We start from the raw sequence: 12,626 nt of genomic DNA on the forward strand, positions 1-12,626 counted from the left end.
CCTTAAGACCCATGGGGTGGGCAGGGAAGGCTGAGCTGGGGCATTGCTGGACCCCCCAGCTCTCCCACTGCGGGGAGGGGGACTTTGAGGGCACCCAGGGGGAGATGCACCCACCTGGGCACCCCTTCTTCCTTCTGGGCTGATGCAAACGCTTTGTGGCTGATTCCCACGCCCTAAGGGGACCGTCAGGTCCGAGTTACATTGTCCCAAATTCCCCACCAACCTCCGTGGGAGAGGGACCGAGGCACCTCCTTCCACCCCTTCCCGTAGCAGGATTTGAATAACCAGGTGTGAGCATCGGCCTCCCTCGTTAATGCGTTTGATAATTGACCAGGAGCTCATTCCTGCGGGAGGGCGGTGAGCCCAAGCCCAGCTCCCGATTGCTCCTCAGCAACCCCGAGATCCCGCAGCCCTGCCCGCCGCCATGGCTCCCCGCTGCTTCCTCCTCCTCCTCCTCCTCGGGCTGCTCCTGGAGCCTGCCTGCTGCCAGCAAGGTAAGTGCGGGCAGCTGCCTGACCTCCCAGGGAAACTGAGGCAAGGGAAAGGCAGGAGAGTGTGCGCGGTCCCGGGAAGGAGGGAGCTTCAGGGGGGGCTGGCTCTAGGGACATCTGTGAGAAAGCTTTTGGGGAAGGGAAAAACCATTCCAGCCCCTGCCCGAGCTTCAGCTGTGGCTTCACATCAGCAGGCGCTGAGGGTGGGAGGTTTGGGTGGTCCTGCTGCAGCCCAGACACGGAGTCTCCCTACCTGCTTTGCCAAAGGCTGAAGCTGCCATCCGCGGTTTGTTTCTCCTTTTTTTTACGCAGAGATAAAGCAGCTCTGACTTACCTCCGGCAGGACTGTGCACAGAGATGAGTTATCTGTTTTCTTAGGGATTTTTTTTTTCTCTCTCTCTCTTTCGTCTCGCTCTCATCCCACGGCAAGTGTTCCTGTTAATCTGTAATTTTGATCATTGCTGAGGTGAGTGAGCAAATATTTTTCCTCTGCAAATTGCCCACTCGTTCCTTTCCTGAAGACTTAGAGAAACTTCCAGTGGCTAGGGTATTATTTTTAGGAAAATTTATGGAAGGATTTCCCTAATACTAGAAATAATGATGCGTAATTAAAACTCATCTGATCCTGCCAAAGTCCTGGAAAATTCCCTCCCTCTTTCTCCTGATGCCCCATCCCTGACCGCTCTTCCTGTATTTGTTTACCAACTTGATGAGGATTTCACAGCCTGGGGTCTCCACTGTCAGCAGGACTGAAAGTTTTCCTGTTGCCTGGAAAGAGAAAAAAAAAAACAACCCACAATCCTTTCATGAGGAGTCAGAGTCTGGTACAGCTTCCTCAGAGAGGAGAAAAGAGAGGGGCCAGCCGATGCTTTCCAAGCACTCAGGGAAGATGTATCTAGAAGCAGATCTGTGTCTTTACCTCTTGCATAGAAGCAGATCTGTGTCTTTACCTCTTGCATATGGAAATGGAGTTACAGCACATGCAAGGCTGTGCTGTATTGGCATTGGCAGCTCCCTGGGTCTCATTTGTAGCTGCAGACACAGACAAATGTCTGTCCTGGGTGCAGACCTCACACTGCTGAGTTTAGCTTGGAACATCTTGATCCAGAGGGGAAAACCCACTATTGCTGTTGTGCAAATCAGAGAGGAGGTGGCAGAGCCTGTGACACTGATTGCCCTGACAGGGACATCCCTGCTAAAGGAACACACTCCATTTTCACAGGCAAGACTCCCCCTTTTTGGCATCCCTCCTGGCAGGGCAGCAAGGTGTGTTCTAGGGGTGCTCCAGCCAGGTGGTTCCCCCCAGGGCTGCCACCCTCATATGTGCTCCCCAAGAAGATTCTATCAAGCTCTTGCCTCCTCCTGGTTCCCATTCCTCCTTCCTTATGCCCACACAAGTTCCCTGCACCCATGGGAGTGCTTCATCCTCATGCAGAGGCATTTGTTCCCCCTTGCAGCCAGGCTTTATGTGGTCTCCCAAAGCCAGAACCACTTTATTTTGGTTTGGCATTTTTCCTTTTGGCTTTGGATGCTCTGAAATCTGGTGAAAATCGCCATCTGAGTGAGATTTTGCTTGCAAAAACATCCAGGACCTTCTGAGCACAGCTGCCCAGAGGAGGTTTCCTACCACTTATCTCCTCACCTCTTTTGTTTCAAGATCACAAGATGCAAATTTCCCGGTTGACCTTGAACTCCTTCAACCTCAGCAGAAACCTCAGCAGGGGCTGGACCATCCCCTCCTAAGCTTAGGCTGGAAACCCTGACCCCAGCAGGAAAAATAAACCACGACTAATAAATAAATGTGGCTGAAAGAGCTGCCAAGGCCAGAGGGACACAGGAAGCAGAGTGGGACAAAGCTCAGCCTGGAGGCAAGAGGTGTGTTCAGGGCTGCAGGAGCAGGAGCATCCCTGCCCATCACCTGGAGCAGGAGGGGACCAAGTCCTGCTGTCCCCACCTCTGACACCCTGGTACCTTCACCACCATCCCAACAAAATGGGATGTCAGATGAAACATGCTGATCCGAGAGGGAATTTCTGCCCAAATTCCTCCCACTTGAGTTTTGGCCCCTGGACCTTGCAGTAAACATGGAAAAAGTCTCAGTGGGGAAGTGAGGAGGAGGAGGGGGGCTGAAGCTGCTGTTTGGGGCTGCTCTCCCAGCCTCTTGCCTGGGGCTGCCACCACTTTGAGGACTGGCACAGGCAGTGAGTCAGCCAGCTGGGCTGATTCCACTTCCAAGTGGAAAAAAGAGCTCTGTTTTGTTGTTTTTTTTTAAATAAAAACCTCTTGCAGTAAGTACTCAAGGAGCAGGGGGGCTTATCAAAGGACAGTCCCCCTCCCCAGAACCAGAGGAAGGAGTGGAGGGCTGTTGGCAGTGCAGACAGCGGGGAGCTGGCTGTGGTTGAGGAGTTTGCACAGTGCACAGCCCACCTTTATTGCTTCTGGCAAAGATTATTTGCTCTTTATAGCAGAGATTTGTCTCCAGTGAGACAGATGAAATGTTCAAGTGGTGTAAAGCTCCAACATGGGGTTGAAGTACCACTTTTCCCATCCCAGGACAGCTCAGCTTTGTGGGTGCCATGGCAGGGGCTGGATCCAAATGATCCAAGGCTGATGGTGGGGCTGGCAGGGAGCATCCAAGACCTGCCCTGCCTACCCATGCAGAGGACTCTCATCTGTGCACAGAGGCTGGTGTTTTGACCAACAGAAAGAGAAAAAGCTGTGCTTGGATAAAGCAGTAATTAAATCCCAAAGGGGTGTGTCTGCACGCACAAGTTCTCCTGCAGTGCTGATGCAAATACTGATATTCAGGAAACACTTAAGGATGGGTGTGAATATATCCAAGTTCTCTGTTGCCCAAAAGCTGGTGGGAGCTGAGGAGCAGCCTTCCCAGCAGTGACTGGGACAAGGTTTCCTCTTCTCATTGCCCTGCCCTTGAGTTCCTCCCACATCCAGGAATATGTCTCGCAGCCTTCCCACCCGTGGCCGAGTCACTACTTGGGTCCAGGAAGAGAAAAATGAATTTATGAAGCCATCCCACCCTGGGGGATCTGGGAATGCCATGGTCAGCCCCCAGCCCTCCACTGCCGCCCCCCTTCCCTTTCTGGCCCCCAGCCAGCCCTGCTTGGCCTTTGTGCTGGAGGCTGTTGCTCTGAATGCTTCAGCCTTCAATTTCCCGTCATAAATCAGTTTGCTGCTCTGGAAACATGAATGGTTGGATGGTAGATTTTACTGAAATCCACACCTGCAAGCACTTGCAGTGGCAGGGACAGCACAGAGAACAACAACCAAATTTTACACTGTCACTATGGTGGGGCCGTTATTTCACTGGGCAGTGTTTGGAAAGTAAGCCAGGAATGACATCTGTGGGATCTGAGGAAGGAGAAGGAACAGTTTGCTGAAATCCCTCTGCCTTCTTTCCCTTGCCACTTTGGGTAAATATCCTCCCTCCCTCCCTCCCTGCTTGTGCCATGTCCCTCAGTCCTTCATCCCCCACCCCAGAGTCATCTATGCTCCACTGCACCCCTCTGTGTATGTACATATGGGTCCCCAAAGCTGAGAGGCACTGCACATTCAAATGCCAGCAAAACTGCAATTATTTGTACTTTATTTCAGTGCAATCACCCACGTCAGCCTTCCTGGCTTAATAGCAACATGTTCTGCTCAGCTTTGCAGGACCAGGTTCTTGGCTGGACATTGCTGAAGCTGGACGGGAGAAACTCAGCCAAGTGGACAAAAAGCCTGAAGATGTATTTCTAATGTGTCCTCTCTTTTTCTGTAGCCCGGGGCAGCCTCCAGCCATGGTCACAGGGTGTCATCGCAGTGGTTGTGTTTCTAGTCCTGGTGGCCATTGCTTTTGTGGTCAACAGGTTCTGGTGTAAGGAGAAAGTGTAAGTTTGGGAACCCCGGGGGTTGTTTGAGGTTGCACTTTGCTGCTTCTGCACGGGTCACTTCCAGCTGCCTCTGTCCCCATGCCAGAGCTGGGAACACGATGATTGCTGCCAGGCAGGAGAGCAAAGGCTCCCTGTCCTGGTCTGTCTGTCCTCTTCTCACTGTTCTGCTCTCTGCTCCCTGTTACTTATTGCCAGGTGTGAGCTTAACACCCCCTGCTCCCTGCACAGGGTCACCCCCAAACAGAGCACTCAGTTGCTACTGCCAGAAATTCAAGAGAGCTGCAGAATTTGGGCTGATTTACACAGGCAGGCATCTCGGGAGCTGGCCTGAGCCTGGGGTCCTATGGATTTGAGGGTGCAGTTCCCAGTGTCAATGAGAAAACCAGCCCAGGACACTTTCATTTGAACAGCAGACAGGGTGAAGCTGTCAGAAAACACTGAGAGGAGCCTGGAGCAGAGGGAGGTAGCTGAGCCATGGCAATGCTCTCAACCCAGAGTCCACACCACAGACAAATGTGGTGCCCTCATGCATCAGAAAAAAGCTGTGCTGAACCTGTCGCTTCTTTCCCACTGCCAGCCAAGCAAAGCCCCTGCTGCTGCCCTGCTCAGCTGACCTGGGCTCACTGCCTGAGTTGTAGTTTCCTGGTGAAGATTCAGAGTGCTCTGTAGCCTTGTTCCTTGTTCCTCTGCACCAGCATGGGCACTTTGGGCTTTATACCCAAAGGTGCCAGAGCCTTCTTGTACCTGTGCACCCCTGCAGCCTCTCCAGGCTGAGGACATGAGGATTTGGGGTACACCCCAATGATCAGCAGCTCAGCTCCAGCCCCAGCTGCATTTAAAAGGGGCTCTTTGTGATTGATACATTTGGGCCAAGCTGTAATGCAATTTGTATTTATATGGTCTGATTTGCAACCACAACCTTTGTTTCCCAAAGAGAAATCTTTCTCCGCACACTGGAGGAGGCCCCAGCCCATGGAGCAGGAGGCAGGGACAGTGTTTCACATCTCTGCCCATGCCTGGCTGCCTCTTCCCAGCCAGGAGGCAGAGGATGCTGAGGAGGGGCTGAGAGGGGCTGGGTGCTTCTTTTAATTAATCTGTCCTCTCTTCAGGAGAGCCATCAGCAAGGCCGAGCAGCCTGCTGGCTGTCAGCTTCACATGGTCACTGTCACAGCTCAAGCCACTGCCTGGTTATGCCAGCCCATTCCTCGGAAAAGCCTCACAGCCAGAGGCAGGTGGACCTGCACCCACCCACCATGGCCAAACCTTCCCAGGACTGTTCAGTCCCTGGGCTTGCCCCCAGGGCTGAGCTTTTAGGCTCTCTTTGGGGTCAAACACCCAGTCCCTGCCCCACAGTTCCTTCCCTCCCAAGAGAGAGCCTCTGGGTTTGCTCACAGGGATGTGCCCACTGGCATCCCCCCTGTGCCAGGGCTGGACAGGGCTGTGGCCTCTCTCTCTGTGTCGGTTGGGACCTCAGGGGGGTATTTTGCAACAGGTTGTACAGAAGACTGGAAAAACCAGTTAGGAGGAGAAAACAATCCCAAGTATTGACAAATGAGTCCTGGTGTCTGCCAGCAGCACTGGCTGTACCAGCTCCAGGGGTTGGCACTTGGCATCCAGGCACGGATGCAAAGCTGATGTGAGGGTGTCCTCACCCATGTCCTGCTGGGAAGGGTCTGAGCTGGGTGTCTGAGACCAGGATCACACATGTCCAGGTCCCTTATGTCCAGGGTGTTGGAGCTGTTCTTTCTTCTGCTCTGAAACCATCACCAGCTGCTCCCTGGCACAGCCCCTCCATGACTCTCTCTCAGCTCCTCTCTTCTCCCCCTCTAGGGAAAATGTTGAGACAGTGGTGAGCTTCGAGGACAAGCAGGACACTGTCACACCCAATGGCCATGAAGGGAGATATGTAACTGCTGCAGCCAGCTTCAGGTGAAGGACTTGCTTCTACCCATGGTTCCCAGGCTCTGCTCCATCCCCCTGGGGACAACTCAACATGCAGTGTCCCCCCCCATGGGGTCTCACATGTTCCATGCACTTGGGTTTGGGGGTTTTATCCTCTCCAGAGGTTAAGCATAAGGCAGTGAGGGGGTGTCCCCTCCTCCCTTGTCTCTCTTCATCCCTGCAGCTGAGACCCAGTCTCTGCCCACAACCTTGCAACCTGCTGCACCACATTTTTCTTACACTACACCACACCTTTCAAACAGGAACCCACCAAAACTGGCCATAAGTCATCACGCAGATGGTGACTGTCCTCAATAGCCCTCACACTTCCCACACTTGGCTCTCATCCTGGCATGGGGAACCCTCCTGCCTCCTCCACCCTGCCCCCTGCTCAGTGCTTGGCCAGCACCAGCAAGGTCATGGCCCCGGTGGTAGCTTTGGGGATGCTAATCTTGCTAGGGTTGAGCTCACTGCTGTGTTTCTCCCTCCCTGCACAGGTCCAAAGAGAACCAGCATGCCTACGAGAACACTCTGGAGCCCGAGGACAGGGTGATCACCACTGCCATGTAGCAAGTCCCTTGGCTGGCCACCCTCCTTCCTCCTTTCACTTTGCTTCCCTCTGTCCTGATGGGCATTTTCACAGGGACCCTCTGCACTGGCATCCCCATGCACAGCAGCTCTCTGACCTCTCCATAACACCACCATGTCCTCACCTTTTCCTTTCCTACCTGAGGAAAATGCTTTTTCTGCCTTTGAGGCTTTTTTCTGCCTTTGGGGCTGATGTCCTTACGGGTCTCCGTTCCCAGGAGTGGTCTGGAAGTAGCACTTCTCCTGCCTGGTGGTCTCCCACCTGGTTGGTGAGGCTGAGCTCCCTGGTCCCAGGGGGATGCTGACCTGCTCCAGATACAGGGGTCCCCACTGGGTGCCAGGGACCTCCCTGCACCCCTAGCTGCCCTTCCAGGGAGCTGCTGATGGAAAACATGCTCTCTTCTTGTTTCATCACCCTTTTTTTTGACCTACACCGTGCATTTTAATGTCAGGACAAATCTTCTCCCCTGTACATATCTTCCCTGTGAGCAATAAAGAAAATTGTTGCCCCTAGGACAGCAAAGAGGGTCATTTGCTAATGACCCAAAGGACTTTTTGGCATCTCAAAGAGCTCCCAGCCTCTGGGCTGGGAGGGGAAGGACACCAGACAAGGCAGCGTGAGGGTGGGAAGGGTGCTTAGAAGTCAGCATCTCCATTTCCCCTGTGATCTCTTCTGGGTAGGATCCATCTCTTATTTCCTCACTTGGATGAATCTAAGAATGGTAGAGTCACAGAATGGTTTGGGTTGGAAGAAATCATTCAGTTCCAGTCCCCCTGACATGGGCAGGAACACCTCCCACTAGTTGCTCAAAGCCCCATCCAACCTGACCTTGAACACTTCCAGGGAGGGGACAGTCACAAGTCCTCTGGGCAACCTGTTCCTCTTCTCATGGCCCTCACACTAAAGGATTTCTTCCTAAAGTCTAATCTAAATCTTCACTCTTTCAGCTTGAAATCATTCCATCTTGTCCATGTCCACTACATGCCCTTGTAGAAAGTCCCTCCCCAGCTTTTCTGTAGACCCCCTTCAGATACTGGAAGTCCAAAGTGCTTTTATGTGTGTCTGTGTGCCAACAGGGAAGAGAAAAAAGAGGAATATTTTTTAATTTTTTTTTCCTCTCAGTTCTTGGACCATCCCAGAGCCATGAAGGGCCCTACAGGGAGATGAGCATCGTTCCCCTCCATTTACCACATGGGGAAACTGAGGCACAGCACCAACACAGCACTTCCTTGACAGATTAAGGCAGCACTTGCTAAAATCCCACCAGCCACAGAACTTAGATCAACACCCAGCTGGGAACCATTCCCAGGGCTGGAGGCTGGGAATGGCAGTCACTTACTGGTGTAGCTGGGGCAGCTCTGGGCAATGCTGGTTGTCCCCAGGGCAGCTGCCATGGTGCAACCTGCTCCTGCTGGGCTGTTCATTAACCAGGGTCCTTTTTTTGCTGTGGTGGGAGCAATGAGAGCTCCCATGCCGTGGCTTTGGCACATTGAAAGGAGAGACCTTTCATGCCTTGGCCTTCCCTGGGACATAAGTTGCCCAAGCAGAGTGCAGGGTCCTCTCCTTGACCAGAAAGGAAAAGGTTATGGGGCTCTGCAAACCAGCTTGGGGATGCTGGTGGAGCAGGAGTGGGAGGGATGGGAAGTTATAAGAGGGGCATTTTTAGTAGCCCCTGGGTTTGAGGGGAGCAGGAAGATTTGGGGGCTTTGTTTCTCTGGGGTCTGTGCAAATACAAGAGGAAGGAGGTGGCAGGAGGACATCTGATCCCTGAACCAGCTTTTTCCCTTGTTTTCTGCTGAGAGTTGAGGGATGGGAAAATGTTAGCCCTGCAGTGAGGCAGCAGCTGTGTTAGATTTAGATCTGGGGGGAGCCCTGATCTCTGCTCAGGAGGTTCTTTGGAGGTCCCTTTGCAGGCAGTGACACCAGCAATGGGCAGCTGTGGTGCTGGGGCTGGAGTCACTGCTTTGCCTCTTGCTAGCAGAGCTCCTGCTCCATGTTTCAACCCTGAACAGGCTTCCCTGCTGCAAGGGCTGTTCCCTGCCCCTCTGTGCTTGTTGGTGACCTGAGAAGCCCTGAGCCTGGAGGAGGTGCTGCCTAGCATGTTGCTTGGGCTTGCAAAAATGCTCAGTTTTCCTAAAACCACCGAATCCTGCTGGGTATTCCCTGAAGGAAAGCTGTGCCAGTCCTGATGGAGCATTCAGCCCCAAACAGGCCACTTGGCACTGCTGGGAGCCCTCTGAGGCAGAGCTGGGGGCTGGAGATGGACCCTGGTGCCACCATGCACCACGATCCAGTGTCTCACTTCCTGCATATGATGCTGCTGATGTCCCTAGTGAGTGATGACAAAAATATAGGGCACGGGAGTAAAACAGGAGGCTTCCAGTAAGAGGCCCATCCTGAGAGGCATCTCCCTGAAGAGCCTCACGTAGGCAAGACTCAACGTTGAGAAATCAGAGCTTCAGTTGAGAAATTGCACGGGGGTAGAAGACAACAGGCAGAAGGGTGGGAGAGGTCAAGCCCTTGTGTGTGGAAGGGTGACAGCTGCTGTCCCCAGGATCATGTCAGAGCTGTTCCCTTCTTCCACCTTCCCTTGAGCATCTGGAGGCTGGGCCAGCTCCTGGACCTCCCTGCTCCTGTCCTTGATGGATGCTGCTCCCGTGACTTCTCTCTTGCAGGTGCCAAATGTCATCTGAGTGTGGAAAAAAACAAGCTCCTGGAGTTGAGCAGTAATGCTTTGCTCAGCAGGGTTTAAGGAGGATTAGTCATTGTGTGCTCCTGCAGTGTCAGCACCGGGGCTGGAGGTGTGGCAAGAGGAGGGGAACCCATTAAATTTTACCTCTTGGTTGCAAAAGGAGTTAGAGATGGCATCTTTATAAAGGGGAACAGTGGGACTTCAGTCCCTGCCCTCAGTGTTTGGCAAATGCCCCTGGCAGTGCCTGGGTGTTGGTTTGGAGGGGAGGTTTGCTTGGGGCTTGATGGGTCTCAGTGTCCCTTTCCCTGTGCATGCTTCCCATGGATGTAGATCCAAGTGAGAAGGGTGAGGCTTTACTGCTGCTTTGGGCTGGTCCAGGAACCCCAGTGCTCAGTCATAACCCAGCCAGTGTCCTTTCAGAGTTTGCTTTCCTGGGAAAAACTTCTTTTGCAATAACCACTGTTACCACCCTGGTGGGATCTTGCCTCCATGCAGTCCATGATGCTGTCCTGCCTCAGTTTCCCTCGTCCATCAAGTACAACTGGAGGCTGTCTGTGGCAAAGCAGGCTGCCTCCCCACAAGCAGTGCAGCCAGCTCGTGGATGCTTCTTGGTGTGATCCTAAAAAGAACAAAAGGGAGCGAGCATAAATGAAATTCATTGTTGGAAAATCTTAATTAGATTTTAAGTCCCAAAGGGAGAAAAGTGAGGTATTATCTGACACAGCTAATGAGTGTTAAGGGTCCATTGTTATATTTCTTGTTTACCTTTCTGTGCTGGCTGATATGGCCCGGATCCTCGCCTGTACTGCTGTAATTAGGATATCTCATCTCTTGCTGATAGAGTCGGGGATGCTCTTTAAAGCACAATGCTGCCTCATCCCTCCCCAGCAGGATGAGCGTGGCTGAGAAGGCAAGTTCTGCTGTCCCAGTGCTTGTGCCTGCTGCATTGACCCAGTGAGCTGGGGAATGCCCTCCAGAGCCAGGGCTCTATCTGGTAGCCCCTAGATGATGGGCACCTCCAACAGCCCCTGAACCAGCTTGCCTGGGGACCAAATCCTTCCCAACACCTCTCTCCTGTGCAGCATGGCTTTTCTCCACAAGCCCCATTGATGATGAGTTAGGACACCTGTGGGTTACTCATCCTTCCTCTCACTCCATAATATCTCTGAAGCTTGGGATTCAGGAAGATGTTCAGGATAGGGACCTGCTGTTAAAAGGGTGGTTTCCTTTTGGGGCAGAAGTTATTCAGGGTGGTCTTTTTGTGTTACAAGATGTCTTGCAGCTTCATTTTATGGCCTAGGAGGGTGCAATTCATCTCCTGGACCCCCATATAATGGGGTTTTCAACCTCTTGTTGAAAACCACTTTTACCCTGAGGCTTTCCTGATTTCCCTGGGGTCAGGGAGGCTCTTTATCAATGGAGGTTTAAACTATTTCTGCTCCAGTTGTGGCCACAACCCCAAGCAGGTTGGACACCTACCTCATTCCTTGGATGCCTGTGCACAGCCTGATGGGTGTAGCTGCATTGAACCCCAGGGGAAGGCAGGTTGGCACTGCCTGACCCTGTGGATAAATGGATTATTCCAAGGTGGTTTCATTAAAGTCTTGCTGTATGCAAGTAAAACACTGCTGGGAGGACCACCAGCTCCAGCCTTGACCCCAGTAAATACGGCCTGGGGTTTATGTCCTGGCATTGGGCACCTTGACACCCAAGTGACATGATTTGGACGTCTGGAAGCCAAAAGGGAGCCCATCCCACTGTCATGGTCCTTTGGACCAGGGAAAGAGCCCAGTTTCCTGGGTGGGAGCTGGGGACATGGTGTGTCTGGGTGGCTGCATGTGGGTGAGGGGGCTGCAAAGTTATTGGTGTCGATTCAAGCCACTGAAAGCCAGGAGTAAAATACCATCCATTGTTGGTTTATACACCCGTAGTAGCCAAACAAACATCCCCGGAGCCTGTCCTTATCACTTTATTACACCTGCTAGAGTGAATAGATTAAAGAGGATGGGGGAGGGGGGGAGAAAGCAGAAGAATCCAGCAGAAAAACTGGGTTTTGGGATTGTTAATTATTCTCTGGGGTCTCTAATCTTTAACTGGCAAACAGCATCACTAACTGTCTTAAAGCCCCTCCTGGAACATCCTGATAATAAGCCATCTGCATGAAGGCACCCCGTTATCTGCCCTCCTCCAGCAGCCTGTGACATGGCTGGAGTGGGAGATAATGAATGTGTGGTGTGTAATACCCACACGTCATTCATGATTATCAGCCTGATACCCAACCTTTTAGCTCCATTGTTTATGCTCCAGAAAAGAAGAAGAAGGAAAAAAAAAAAAAAAAGAAAAAAAAAAAAAAAAGGAGGAGGGAAAGAAGAAAAAGGGAAATTTTTGGTGCTATGGGCTATCCCGAAGTCCCCGAAGTGTCTCCCTGCCAAAGGGGCTGGATCTCCTAGCATCTCCCAGAGGGTTTGGTGGTACCCTGGAAGGATTCGCCTGTGGATTGGTGGCTTCTGTAGCCATGGTGATGGAGGGAGAGAGCTGAGGCAGCACAGAAATGTCACTGCCTGGCAGGGAGACGTTTGGGGCAAATGCTCTGGTGATTAGATCTGTGTCACCAGGCACTGCCCAGCTCCTCAAACTGCTTTTTGCTGCTCTCAAAGCTGTTTAGTGGTGGTTTGGCAGAGGAGGTTATCTTGAACATGCTGCTGTCCAGAAACTGCCAGTATTTGAAGGTGTGGGGGGGATGATTACTTTGCATGGCTTGACCTGGTTAAACTGAAAAGTGGAAGAATTTTCTCCTGGAACGTGCTGCTGCTGCAATGTATCTCTGCAATGCATCCGTACTGTGGGATTTTTCTCCAAATGCTTTGGTCCTTCAAACTGCATGATTCTTAACAGGGAGAGATTTTAAAGTGTTTGGCTCAGGTTACCTCAATTACTATCAGAACTGCCTGGAATAATGATTTTTTATTATTATTATTACTTGCATAAAAGATGGCAGTAGTTTCTGCTTTCTTTCCCCAGCA

General features: G+C 52.1%; 1 protein-coding gene across 1 annotated transcript; it reads left to right on the plus strand.

Annotated features, from left to right (window-relative positions):
• The first annotated feature begins 310 nt into the window (after positions 1 to 310).
• Positions 311 to 7,423, plus strand: PDZK1IP1 (PDZK1 interacting protein 1). The gene is made up of 4 exons (XM_071750214.1): positions 311 to 494; positions 4,270 to 4,378; positions 6,212 to 6,310; positions 6,820 to 7,423. The coding sequence occupies exons 1-4, from the start codon at positions 425 to 427 to the stop codon at positions 6,890 to 6,892; spliced, it is 351 nt and encodes a 116-aa protein (XP_071606315.1). The 5' UTR covers positions 311 to 424; the 3' UTR covers positions 6,893 to 7,423.
• The last annotated feature ends 5,203 nt before the right edge of the window (positions 7,424 to 12,626 follow it).

The sequence above is a fragment of the Heliangelus exortis genome, chromosome 8 (assembly GCF_036169615.1).
Source record: "Heliangelus exortis chromosome 8, bHelExo1.hap1, whole genome shotgun sequence".
Lineage (NCBI taxonomy): Eukaryota > Metazoa > Chordata > Aves > Apodiformes > Trochilidae > Heliangelus > Heliangelus exortis.